The sequence below is a fragment of the Garra rufa genome, chromosome 5, assembly GCF_049309525.1.
Source record: "Garra rufa chromosome 5, GarRuf1.0, whole genome shotgun sequence".
NCBI classification, from domain to species: domain Eukaryota; kingdom Metazoa; phylum Chordata; class Actinopteri; order Cypriniformes; family Cyprinidae; genus Garra; species Garra rufa.
Window position 1 is genome coordinate 4,246,879 of NC_133365.1, and position 14,041 is coordinate 4,260,919.

General features: G+C 30.3%; 1 protein-coding gene across 1 annotated transcript in view; it reads left to right on the top strand.

Annotated features, from left to right (window-relative positions):
- The first annotated feature begins 1,153 nt into the window (after window positions 1-1,153).
- The window catches only part of LOC141334605 (E3 ubiquitin-protein ligase RNF167-like), a 14,678-nt gene continuing 1,790 nt past the window's right edge, over window positions 1,154-14,041 (top strand). Inside the window, exons 1-9 of the mRNA XM_073839737.1 lie at window positions 1,154-1,369; window positions 8,744-8,872; window positions 9,071-9,151; window positions 9,247-9,387; window positions 10,608-10,695; window positions 11,025-11,115; window positions 11,926-12,031; window positions 12,607-12,700; window positions 13,730-13,810. Coding sequence (XP_073695838.1) covers window positions 8,783-8,872; window positions 9,071-9,151; window positions 9,247-9,387; window positions 10,608-10,695; window positions 11,025-11,115; window positions 11,926-12,031; window positions 12,607-12,700; window positions 13,730-13,810 — 772 coding nt within the window. The 5' untranslated portion in view covers window positions 1,154-1,369; window positions 8,744-8,782. The remainder of the gene's footprint in view (window positions 1,370-8,743; window positions 8,873-9,070; window positions 9,152-9,246; window positions 9,388-10,607; window positions 10,696-11,024; window positions 11,116-11,925; window positions 12,032-12,606; window positions 12,701-13,729; window positions 13,811-14,041) is intronic.

A 14,041-nucleotide genomic window follows, 5' to 3' on the forward strand; every position in this document is an offset into this window, starting at 1 on the left:
TGCCATTTTTTTTGTTTCAATATATTTTCTACTTTTATGTTTTAATATTTTTATCAACTTACTCTAAATATGAAAATTTTTAAGCCCTACTTTATTTTAGATTTATTGTAATTGTCTTTTTTCCCGTAAATTTGACTGAATTGTGCATTAGCATCATCAACTTTCAAATACAGCATTTATTTAGTTAGTAAAAAATAATTTAATTAGTATTAAAACAAATCTTAAACTTTGTAACCCTAACTTGATTTTGCAATTATTTTGTCTAAAACATTTTTATTTCATTTTGTTTTATTTTATTTCATTTTATATTTGTTTTACTTCATTTTATTTAATTAATTTAATTTCATTTTTCATTTCTTTTCTTTGTATTTTATTGCATTTTACTTATTTTAGTTTTATTTCATTTTATTGCATTTTACTACATTTTATTGTATTTTATTTTTTTTTATTTCTTTTGTATTTCGTTTGTTTTTTTTATTTTATTTTATTTCATTTATTTTTTATTGCATTTACTTTTTTATAGTGTTTTATTTTATTTTATTGTATTTCATTTTATTTTTGTTAATTTTTATTTAATATTTTATTTCATTTTATTTTATTGTATTCATTTCATTTTATTTTTTTAATTTTTATTCAATATTTTATTTTATTGTATTTATTTAGTTTTATTTTTTAATTTTTATTTAATATATATATATTTTTTTTCATTTTATTGAATTTAATTTTGCATTTTTTATTTAATTTTTATTTTGCTTTATTTCATTTAACTTCATTTTATTTAATTTCATTTTATTGCATTTTACTTCATTTTAATGTATTTATTTAGTTTTATTTAATTTAGTTATTTAATTTCTTTTTGTTTTGTTTTTTAATTTTATTGTATTTGTTTCATTTCTTTATTTCATTTTTATTTCATTTCATTTGTTTTATTTCATTTTTATTTCACTTCATTTTTTCATATAATTTTTTTTTCTTTTATTTCATTTTTTGTTTTGTTTTATTTAATTTTATTTTATTTCATTTGCCTTTGACATTTCCATAAGCCTTTGCAATTCCTCCGTGAATCGACAGGTGGATCCGCGAACCTTTGGGAATCTCGCTCATCTCTATCGCGATAACTGCAGTTCTCGCGCTTCCCTTTGGATTTGCGGGATTGTAAACAAACGTGATCGCACTTCAACCAAGGGCCGAAACAGCCAAATTCCTCGAGAACAGAAACAGGTCAATGAGCTGTACGCTTCGGGAAAGCACTTTTGTCAAAACAAGCGTCGTGTTCCAACGATTAAAGCTGAATCACGACGAAGACACGACTGAGGGACATTAGCTGGAATACGAGAGATAAGCCAGCTAGCTAGCAGTGGCTTGTTCAGTGAGTAAACAATTACAAACCTCTCAAACACAGTTGAACTAACTGCTTGCCATTGTTCAGTTTGAGTTTGCTGTACATTTGGCATGTCTTTTCTAAAATCGGGTTTTATAAGTATTGTCATTTATGAGGGGAAGTAGTCGGGAATGAGCCGTTCCTGATCTAATGATTATATTTGGTATATGATCATAGTCACCAGTCAGGTTTTTTTGTGGATTTAATTTTAGTCCTGTTCAAGAATTCGCCTTAGAAATGGGTTTAAGAACTTGTCAATAAATTGTAGTCGTTGTTTGCAAAGTGCTGATACATAATAAAGTCTGCTAGGCAATATGTGTTCGTTATACATAAAGCTTGTATGGCTTATCTAATGCGCGTTCTTTGCCCTTCATTTTATAAACACACACAAAAAAGTTAGTTTCTACGTTTGTGTAGAAAATCTAGAATAATTCCTTTGGTTCCTGTGAGAACTTGAAGGCAGCAGTCAACAACACTAACACAGAATAACCAAAAACTCATGTTCTTTGGCCATCTAACGTTAGTGTTTTAAGCACTAAGTGTTTAATAATGTTGATGATTAATGCTGTCTAAATATGAAAATGTTTAACCCCTACTCTATTTTAGATTTACTGTATTTTTTTCATCAATTTTGCTGAGTTTTGCATTAGCATTATCAGCTTCCAAATATAGTAATTATTTAGTTTGATAGTAAAACTGTTTATTTAGTATTCATTAAAACAATTCTTAAAAGTTTAGAATTATTTTGTCTAAATTCTTTATTTCATTTAGTTTTATTTCACTTTATTTAGTCATTTTATTTAATTTAACTTTTTATTAATTTATTTTATTTTATTACATTATTGTATTTTATTTTATTTCATTTATTTTTAATTAATTTAATTTGATTTAATTAAATTTTTTGTTTTGTTTTTTTATTTCATTTTATTTTAGTAATTTTTTATTTCTAAAAGACTAAATGTAATTTCATTTTTTTTAAATGTTAAAAAAAATACCCTTATTTTACTTTTTACTTCATAGGATTTTTGAAAGACAAATTGAGCAAATTAAACTAATGTTGTAAATTTCATAATGTCATTTTTTTTTTAAATTTGTTTCAATATATATTTTTATTTTTTAACATGTGTTTTAACATTTCTATCAACTTATTCTAAATATGAAAATGTTTAACCCTTACTCTATTTTAGATTTATTGTAACTGTCTTTTTTTCCCATTTATTTTACTGAATTGTGCATTAGCATTATCAACTTCCAAATACAGTATTTATTTATTAAAAAATAATTGATTTAGTATTCATTAAAACAAATCTTAAACTTTAATTTTAGAAACTTGATTTTAGAATTATTTTGTCTAAAATGTTAAATTTTTTTCATTTGGTTTCATTTTATTTTACTTCATTTCATTTTTTCATTTTATTCCATTTCATTTATTTAATTGTATTTTATTTCATTTCTTTTTATTTTGTTTATTTAATTTAGTTTTTGTATAATATTTTATTTTATTGTATTTATTTATTTTTATTTCATTTCATTGATTTTTTATTTAATATTTCATTTTAAATGAACCCAAAACACACACACAATACGCTTTGATTCCTGTGAAAGGCATCAGTCAACAACACTAACACAAAATACATAAAGCTGAACAAAAACAGTCATGTTCTTCACTCGTCTAGTGTTTTAAGCTGTAAGTATTTAATAATGTTGATGATTAATGCTGTTTAGATGCAAATGAAAATGACTGTTGTTAATTGGTTGGTGACAGTAATCTCCAAATGGCAAAATACTAGACTAACCTGTCTTTTGTTGATATGCAGCATGGACATGAATGTTTACAGTAGCAGTATCATAGCTGCAAAATGTTATGCCTCGTTTCTTGTTGTTCTCTCTTTTTTTTTTTCCTCTCAGGCTGAGGTTAAAGGGGTCATAATTTTTTTCAAGGTTTCTTTTGAACCAAAAGGTCCAATATTTGTAAAAATTGGAATTTTCCATTCTCTTTCTGAAAAACACCCAATTTTAAGGGGCGTTACCTTTTGTGCAAATGGAAATAAATGCACACTGCTGCGATTGCCTAACTTCATATTCATGCTCCATATTCATGGCCTTGTTAACAAGCCACGTGTTTGGTTACTCGAGATGGCAAGAACTGTAATAGAGCTGTATTTGTTTGAGCTGGAGACAGAGGAAATTGAAACAACACAATCATTTGCATTTGCAATGCAAAGCAGCATAAACGTAACCAGATATATATAGACAGATTACTGTAAACAAATATCTTAAAAGATGACTAGCGACACATTGTGTGAAGGCTGAATAAGGGTTTATTAAACAACAGTAACATTATATTCAACTCACATACTGAAGCAAATATTTCTGCAACACTCCAACAACTTACTCTGAACTTACTCTAAATATGAAAATGTTTAACCCTTACTCTATTTTAGATTTATTGTAATTGTCTTTTTAATTTATTTTACTAAATTGTTCATTAGTATTATCAACTTACAAATACAGTATTTATTTAGTAAAAAAAAATATTTATTTAGTGTTTATTAAAACATCTTAAACTTTGATTTTAGAAACTTGATTTTAGAATTATTTTGTCTACATTTTTTTTGTGGTTATATTTCATTTGATTTTACTTCATTACATTTTTTTCATTATTTTTATTTTGTAAATTTAATTACATTTTTTTATTTTTAATTTATTTATATATATATATATATATATATATATATATTATTATTATTTTTTTTTTTATTGCATTTTACTTCATTTCATTTTTTTCATTGTATTTCATTTCATTTATTTCATTTGTTTTTTTATTTTGTAAATTTAATTTAATTTTTTATTTTTAATTCATATTTTATTTTATTGCATTTTACTTTATTTCATTTTATTTCATTTCATTTGTTTTTTTATTTTGTAAATTTAAATTTTTAATTTACAATTTTTTATTTTTTTATTTTATTGTATTTATTTCATTTTATTTTATTTCATTTCTTTTTTATTTAATTCAAACTTCATGGTTTGATGTTTATTACAAACACTGTTAGATTACGTATAATTGTTCTACTTACCTGCTTGGCACTGTCATATCTTTTAGTCTTCAGCATATTCAGAATAATTGAGAAAACAGCTGTGAAATGTGAAGAATGAAATATTATCTTTCAGGCGCTCAAGTGCGTCATTAACTCCAGCCATGCATTTCAAATGTTCTGATCTTTAAGAAATGATATAGTTTCTGGAGATTCAGTTACTTTACATTTACTGACAGAAAAATGTCTGAGAATTGTCATGACGTTTCTCACAGTTTCAACGAGTAATTCATATTTTAAACTGGAGAGTTTGTTTTGAGTTATGAAACTTGACAACTTTTGATTCTGCTTTTCATGACCCATTTATAAGTAGGCCAAGAATACTTTAAAGTGACAATACTTAAACAGTTCCTGTTTAGAATCTGTTTAGTCTCAGCGTTCATGATAATAAGGAAGCAAAACGTAACATTTGCATTCTCGCAAGACCGCTTTTCAGCTACAGAACATGTCGGATGACTCTGACACACCTTGTGTTGCATATCTTATCTATTGTTGTGTTTTTCTTTTCTTAAATGAATGCTCTTGTTGTCGTTTCACCAATACATTACAGGGAGCGTTTATGAATTAAAGGCAATAAAAGGATCTTTCAGCTGGTTTTAGACTTTCATTGAGGTTTGGACTAGAGAGTCTGAAGTAGTTTCACTTCCTTGGAAGTTGTTGATGAGTCATGTAAACAGCAGATTCCTCACAGTGTAGTAACACTTGAAAACGCTGAATGTGCGGAGTGGGTTTTATGGTTAGGGTTAATTATTTACTGGAAAAATGAGCAAACTGCAATTCTCAAAATGACTTGAGGAGCAGTTCATTTTTAAGGAAGCCTTTAAGTAATAGTTTACCCAGTCATCATGAAATTTTTCTGAACACAGAAGATATTTTGAATTAACCAGTTTATGGTAGACATTAACTTCCAGAGTAGCTGCTGAAAAAAATATATGCTGAATGCCTAACATTAACTGTTTGGTTCTTCAAAATATAGTTGAAGTCAAAAGTTGACATACTTCCTTGCAGAACCTGCAAAATGTTAATTATTTTACCAAAATGAGAGGGATCATACATAATAATTCACATAAAAGATGTTTACATATAGTCCACAAGAGAAAATAATAGTTGAATTTATAAAAATGACCCTGTTCAGAAGTTTACATTCCCTTGATTCTTATTACTGTGTTGTTTTTGTTTAGTGATAGTTGTTCATGAGTCCCTTGTTTGTCCCACAAATTTGGTTTTTCATCGTTTTTGTGTATTTGAACTCTTTCCAACAATGATTGTATAGTTTTGAGATCCATCTTTTCACACTGAGGACAACTGAGGGACTCATATGCAACTATTACAGAAGGTTCAAACACTCACTGATGCTCCAGAAGAAAACACCATGCATTAAGAGCCGGGGGTGAAAACTTTTGAACAGGATGAAAATGTGTACATTTTTTTTTTAATGTGAAGATCAGGGTAAATTTAACTTATTTTGTCTTTGGGAAACATGTAAATATCTTCTGTAGCTTTCTGTAGCTGAAGGGCAGTGCTAAATATTAAAAATATATATGTATATATATTGATATTTAAAAGTTTTCACCCCCGTTTTTTTAATGCATCAGTGAGTGTTTGAACCTTCTGTAATAGTTGCATATGAGTCCCTCAGTTGTCCTCAGTGTGAAAAGAATTGTGCAGCCCTAAAAAAAATAATATTTTTGATTTATCTCAAATTCCTCCCATAACACCGTAGGCTGCATTTCTCAAAATCATTCAAGTAGATCACACAAACCATTGGGCCAATAGTATCTAGGATCTGCTTAAGCTCAAAATATACTTTGTCTATCTGCATTCTTCTGGTCCATGCACTGCGTGACATAATTTTTGTTTTATGATGTACAACAGCGCTCGCTCAAGGTTAATGTTGAAACAGAAGATTTTACTGTACTCATTCATCAGAGCTCATCTGTGTTTGAGTATACTTTGAAAGCTGTGCAGAAACAGCTGTGTGCAAAACAAAGCGGAACATGGAAAATAAATGATACCAGACCCTTAGGCTTACAGTGCTTTTGTGGAACTCAGCCCTGGTTAGTTTAGGATGCTTTCTGAATAAGACTAGGAAATATTAAAAATAAAAAAATGTGTTTAAAACCATTACGGGTCATGGAAGTTGGCCTAAAAAAAATTCACCCTATCTATTTTCTAGATCCATGTTGTTGATCTCATTTTGAACGATTCATCTGTGTCATCTTTTTTTTAAATTTTTTTTAATCTTCTGGTTAAAATTACTTTATTAGTTACATATCCACCTTTTTTGCAAAGTAGTGTGTCTTACCATATTATTTCACTGGTTTGTAGTGCAAACAAGTATTACCGTTTACTGCATGGTTGTTATTCTTCTCATTATTTCTATATAGTGATGAACCAGAAGTCTCATCCACTTCTGAATTAAGGAAAAAGCTGGAGACTGGATTTCTCCAATCATTTAGTCCGCTTAAACCCCGCCCCTCCACTAAAAACTGCATGAGGGCCACACCCACATTTTACAAGCCAATCAGCAGCCAGCGGATAGAACCAAATCCCACCCCTTAATTGTATTCTATAATCTGATACGCAAAGAAATACGTCACAAAGATCTGTCGCTACTTCTGTCACGTTGCAGATTTAAAGGCTCATTAGTAGCTCAATACAGTGCTTTATCTCATGCAGATGAAATTATTCGCATTTCCAGATTTTTTTTGGTGTTGGCACATGACAGATCAGCCATTGCTTAACAGTCTGCAGACCACTTATGAAAACCGTTGATAATCAAGACTTTATCCTGAGGGGAGAAGCGTTTAATCATGTTGTTGTTGTTATGAGCTTTTCTAGAATTCATTTGTAAGTCAACCATTATTTCGAATTCAAATTATTATATATAAAGAATGATTTACATATTGATGATATACGATATGGTTCCACATAATGATGCCAGCTTGTAAACTTCCGCTGAAGCTCATTTTATAGGTGCAATATACAGGTGGACACTCTTGAGACTCCTCTACTGCCATGTTCTTATCAGAAACTGAGAAAAATAATAATTGCAACATCGTAAATATTGATAGTGGCATGAACATTCAGTTTCATATTATTTAACAACATATCATTTAAATGCCTGGTAATCCCTGCAGAGTTGTGCATTTAAATGCTGACAGCTAAACACTATCATAACATGTTTAGGCTAGTGTTAGCTAGCTAGCGATACTTCTCTTCAAGGACATCTTAATTGTATTTTTGATAATCAGGAACTTGCCTTCATAGTCATGAACACATTTTTAAAATCAAGTAATATTTTAAAGCCTTTATTGTTTTTCAACTCTACAGCTGTGCAATAAAATTCACTTCAAACGACATGGAAAAAAACGTCTTTTCACGGAAAATGTCTTTTTGAGATGAAAATGACATGAAATGACCCAAATAACCAGAAGATGGCAGCAGAGGATCAATCATTGGCTGCAGCTGCCATTTCAACTCCCTAGTTTTTTCAAGACGTCTTGCTTTTTGATTTATTATAGCATAACTAGTATGATTAATTGTAGTACATTTACCGCACTTAAGTATATAGTATAGCAAGTGCAGAAAGTCATTAAATAAATAAATAAACAAGCTCAGACACAAACAGCCTATAAGGGTAAAATATTTAAATACTTATATATATAGTTCACTACAAATTAAATAAGTTAAATATTAATGGTATAAGAATTAAATAATGCACTTGATATTTTAAATATTTGATATAATTGAATAACTACATGTTTTAAGTGTTATCTTGAACTGTAAAAGCTATTAAATAGCCTATATTTAACCAACAGAAACTTGTTACGGCTGTAGTTTTGATACTCTGAATTCACTCCGAATCATTTAATGCACAGCTCTTTTTTTTTAGATGTTCATCCAGTTATTACTGTCAATCATAGCAATGACTCGTGCATATTTAGCCGATTTACTCATGTATTTTTTTTTAACTCGCGTTTGTCATTCTTGAAACAGTATATGAACGTTTGGTCCTCTTAGACAACCAAAACGTTTCTTGGATTGTGAATGAATTATGTAGAAAAAACAAGCAAAGTACACTTCTATTACGGCACACTACAGTTGACCGGAAATGACTGAGCTGGCTTGTCTAAAACAAGGAAGTAATCCATGCATATGGTCAATTAAAGAGATTGAAGTGTCTCATATATGCTTTTCTTTGTCTAAATAAAATGTTTGTCCTTAATATTAGAGGTTGTATAACTCATGCATCTGTTTGCAGGTGTTTGTCGCCCCTCGTCAGGGCTCAGCCTAATTCAGGATGGCGTGTGAGGGGACGCTGCTGAGCGTTTCGGTTCTAGTCTTATTCTGCACTATGGCACCATCTCCTGGTCAGGCATATATATATGCGGTGAGTGTCTGATTTCAGGCTTTGATTAGTTTTATAGATGTTTTTATGGTACAGTACATTTGTGGAGTATTTGGTTACATCAGATCTACAGACTGCAGCTTTTAACACTCAATGTAAATGTTATAATGTGGTCCATTTGATTGCTTTATAATGGCTTTATGCTTCAGTCACTAATGGCCTGTTTTCTATTTCATGCAGCATCAAAGTAACATGACCTCCATGCTGTTCGAAGACCTGCCCGCTCTCTTTGGCCCTCCTCTGCCAAAAGATGGCCTCATGGTAGTAAATCTCTACTACTGGACTAGTTTTATCCATTAAACCAAAGACTAACGTGTCTCTCTTTTGCTCTCTCTCTCTCTCTCTCTCTCTCCCAGGGTGTGCTGATTGAAGCTCGTCCTCAAAATGCATGCACACCTATAGATCCTCCGCCAGTTTCTCCCACACCCTCCGATCCCAACAGCACTACAAAATACATTGTTCTCATTCGACGCTATGACTGTAACTTTGACATCAAGGTTAATGTTCTTGCACAGCTGTGCTATTTCAATGCATTACAAAATATGGGCTGTAAAAGTTGAAGTTTAAAGTATTATGGTTGACAGAATAGGTATATGTTCAACTAAAAGCATGTGACAATAGACAAGCTACCCTTGTGGAAAAAAAGAGTACGCTTTAGCATGTGATTGAAAACTTAGTACTAGTTATAGAAATAATATAGTTAAAAATAATATATTTAAGTGTGAAGTAATGAATTTCTTACACTTAATTTCATTTAAAAGTGCTTTTTGATTCACTTAATGGATTTGATCCACTGAGCCATAAATCTCCACTTCAGTAGCACTTACACACACCAAACTTTACATTTTAATTCCTGTCTATATCCTGAAGGCTTTTGCAGAGGGATTTGTTCATAAATAATTTGCTTGATTTTATACAACATTTTATTCCCCCAAAAATGGTAAAAAAAAAAAAAACAACAACGTTTTTTTTAAATTATGGAGTGACAAAATCCCCTCTGTAAAAACATTTGACTCTAATATGTATAAAAACTGAAACTGACTTGATCCAGTGTTTAGATTTTTGTACTAGACATGTATGCAAATTAGTGCATATTTCATTAAATAATGCCTCATTTGCATATTTAATTGTAGAATACCATTGTAGAAAACTTGTAATGCAAAAAATGTTTTTATCAGTGCAATCAATCAACTAGGTTAGTAAGGTAATAACTTATTTTTTAACCCTATTCACCTGCAGTGTCTCGCATTAAGTAGGACTTAAGTGCATCTTTGTTTAATTTCATAATTACTTATCTTGTCTTAGAAATATGGTTACTGCCTAATGCACTAACAAGCATTTATGGTAAATTAAAATGTACTTTAATTTGTATAGAAACTTGAAAATATGACTGAATTTTTTTTTTTAAATGTGCTTAGAATTAAAAAAAATTACAAAGTGCAACTTTTAAGTGTACTTAAGTCTGTTAAGAAACAGTCTGTCTTTAAGTACACCAGTCTTGTATTTTATTAATATTATATAATCTTTAAGTAGTGTATTTTTTCAATTACACTAATTGCACATTCAGCACAATAAAGCACACAAGGGTATGTTGTCCTGTGTCAAGACTTAAAGTCAGAATAAAGTCATAAAGTAAGAATCTTATATAGCCACAAGTATGTTTAGTGTAAAATGAAAGTAAATAAAAAATATGTGAGAAATATTTTTTTTTTTCTAGGTGCTCCATGCACAGCAGGCTGGTTTCAGTGCAGCCATAGTTCACAACATGTACTCCAATTCACTTCTCAGTATGGGATACAGCAATGGTGAGATTCACTCACACACACACACACTGCTTCTATTGAGAGATTATGTGAAATAACACCTGTGCACTTTCTTAGGTTTGTATTATGTTGGAAATAAAAGTATTGCACTCTTATTGGTAGCTGAAAGCAATCAAAAACGATTCAATGAATGAACATAGAAGCAGTGGTGGATTTGTAGAACTGGTGTTTGATGTCTATCTATGAAATTTTCTTTAGAATTTTGCACATTTAAATGCAATTGACCCCTATTGAAATGGGTTTAAGACATTTGTTTTAAGACACACACTTTATCATATATGCAACCTAGTCTCCATTTTGTCTCTGTTTAGACACCATCGCAGAGGGGATCGAGATTCCTTCTGTGTTCACAAGCTACTATGCCTCTCAGATACTGCGCAGCTTTATCATACCAGAGAAAGGGTGAGAATTATATAGTCTACATACGTTTTTACACAAATAGGGAAGATATATAGATATATTAATAGAACCAGTCATTTGGTCATACCTGCATTGTCAGAAAAAAGGTACACTTTTGTACCCCAAGTACAAAAGTACCTAAATGGAACATATTAGTATTTTTTTTGTAAAGGTACTGCTCCAGTTATAGATTTTGTATCTTTTTTGAGCATGTTCTCTATTATAGTTACTATTTTACTTATAATTACTATATAATTTTACATTTAGAGAGCATTGTGTTCAGACTTTTAACTGGTATTCACACATATTGAATGACTTTATTCAGCTGACCATCTTTCAGGACAAAGGGTGTTTTGTGCACTGCAAAAAATGCTTTTCTTACTTAGATTTCTTGTCTTGTTTCCAGCCAAAATATCTAAAAATTCTTAAATCAGGAAGGATTTTCTAGACAAGTAGAAATTATCTTGTTTTTAGTAAAAACAAGTCAAGATTAGGTTTTTGCTTAAAACAAGCTAAATAATCTGCCAATGGGGTAAGAAAAAAAATCTTATTTCAAGCAGACAACTAGATTATTTTTCTTACCCCATTGGCAGATTATTTTGCTTGTTTTAAGCAAAAACTCACCTAATTTTGACTTGTTTTTACTGAAAATAAGACACAAATTTTTACTTGTCTAGAAAATCCTTCCTGATTCAAGAATTTTTTGATATTTTGGCTGGAAACAAGACAAAAAATCTAAGTACGAAAAGCATTTTTTGCAGTGTGTTTTTGAGGTTTTGTGATTAACTTGTTTGTTGACCCACTTTGCTTTAGGGCTTATGTGATTCTGAAGCCAGAGTTCTCCTTTCCTCTTTCCTACTATCTCATCCCCTTCACCGGAGTTGTTGGCATGATCATCATTGTCATGGTCATCATACTGGTCAGTGCTGCTATGACTGCTTTATTAATCACTAAATCACATTGTGGATTTACACATGAAACATGCATGAAAATACAGGTGTCTAGAACATTATTTACAATTTTTGCAAATCAGATGCAAATGCAATGTACAAATTGCATACAATGCAAAGTTGAAAAAAATATTTTGCTCACATCAGGAACACTGCAAGAAATGCTTTTCTTACTTTTCTAGGATTTTCTAGACGAGTAAAAATTATTGTCTTGTTTTCAGAAAAAAAGTCAAATTTAAGTGTGTTTTTGTTTGAAACAAGCTAAATATTCTGCCAATGGGGTAAGAAAAAATAATATTGTTTTCTGTTTGATATAAGATTTTGTTGCTTACCCCATTGGCAGATTATTCTGCTTGTTTTAAGCAAAAACTCACTTTTAAGTTTGACTTGTTTTTTCTGAAAACATCTAAGTAAGAAAAGCATATCTTATATCTTATGATGTCCACAATGTTGTCTAGGTAGGCAGCTTTATAAGGTTTGAAACAGAGTCAATGATGCATTCATTGGTGGGTAATAATAGATCTTCTGCTTCTGATTGGTCCAGATTGTGCGGTGCGTGCAGCACAGGAAGAGACTTCGGAAAAACAGACTCTCCAAAGAACAGCTGAAGAAAATCCCCACTCACAAGTTTGTTAAAGGTGAGCAGAAGAGACTTTTTTCAGGGTTGAATGCTACATAAACTTTGTGGACCGCATCTGTGGTGTGCTTTTAATTACCACAGGAAATAGTCTTGACACTACCAAGAAAAACGAACACATTTACTGGAATGCATTACATACACTGGTATGCTTTTCTTACTTTTCTTATTTTTTTGTCTTGTTTCCAGCCCAAATATCTACAAATTCTTAAACCAAAAAGGATTTTCTAGACAAGTAAAAATTATTTTCTTTTTTTAGAACAAGCAAAATAATCTGCCAATGGGGTAAGCAAAAAAAAAATCTAATTTCAAACCGAAAACAAGATTATTTTTCGTACCCTATTGGCAGATTATTTAGCTTGTTTCAAGCAAAAACTCACTTAATTTTGACTTATTTTTTCTGAAAACAAGACAATAATTTTTACTCGTCTAGAATTTAGATATTTTGGCAGGAAACAAGACAAAAGAAAGAAATGCATTTTTTGCAGTGTATTGACAGTCAAGTCCAAAAAAATGAATCACAGCTGCTTGTAAATCATAGAAGTTTAGATTTAGGAGCAGATACCATGAAGGGTTATTAGAGTTAAAAAAATTAAAACATAAAACAATACATTTGTTACTTGAAATAAAATAATTGTTAGCTGAGATTAAATTTTAAAAACTTTTCATTTCAGTTTTCCTCCAAAGCAACATTTTCATTTAATGTTAATGTTCTAAAGTTATTACAACTGAAATTAATAAAACTAATAAGAGATATAGACATACTGAAAATCCAACAAAGAATAATTAAAGTTACAAAATACACAGTAAAATAATTCAAACTTTAACCAAAATGAACATGAAAGCATAAAATATGAAGATTTTATTCAAAATGTTGACAAAAACTACAATAGTATATTAAACGCTGACATATGCCACATACTTGAACAAAAGAAAACTCTCCGATGTGTCGCATTGTACCCATTTTCAGAGTGGGTTCTGATTGTTTTACTGGATCCTCTAGTACTTTAATAACTGTGTATTTTCTCAGGTGATAGTTATGATGTGTGTGCGATCTGCCTCGATGAATACGAAGAGGGAGATAAGCTGAGAGTGCTGCCATGTTCACATGGTAAGTGAGCTACGTCTGTTTGTTACTAAAGTGTGTGTTTTAGTTGAACCTCTGTTGTCTTTATGCTCTTTATCTGATAATTTAAGCATATCTAACGTATGGCTGTTAAGGGTAAAGTAGTTATATGTTTTAGTTTGACATTCTGGCCAGATTTACTAAACAAGCCAAATCGGCGTTCGAGTGCAATTCCATAAAAGCACCGACGGGAGGGAAAAATTCTGCAGGTGATTT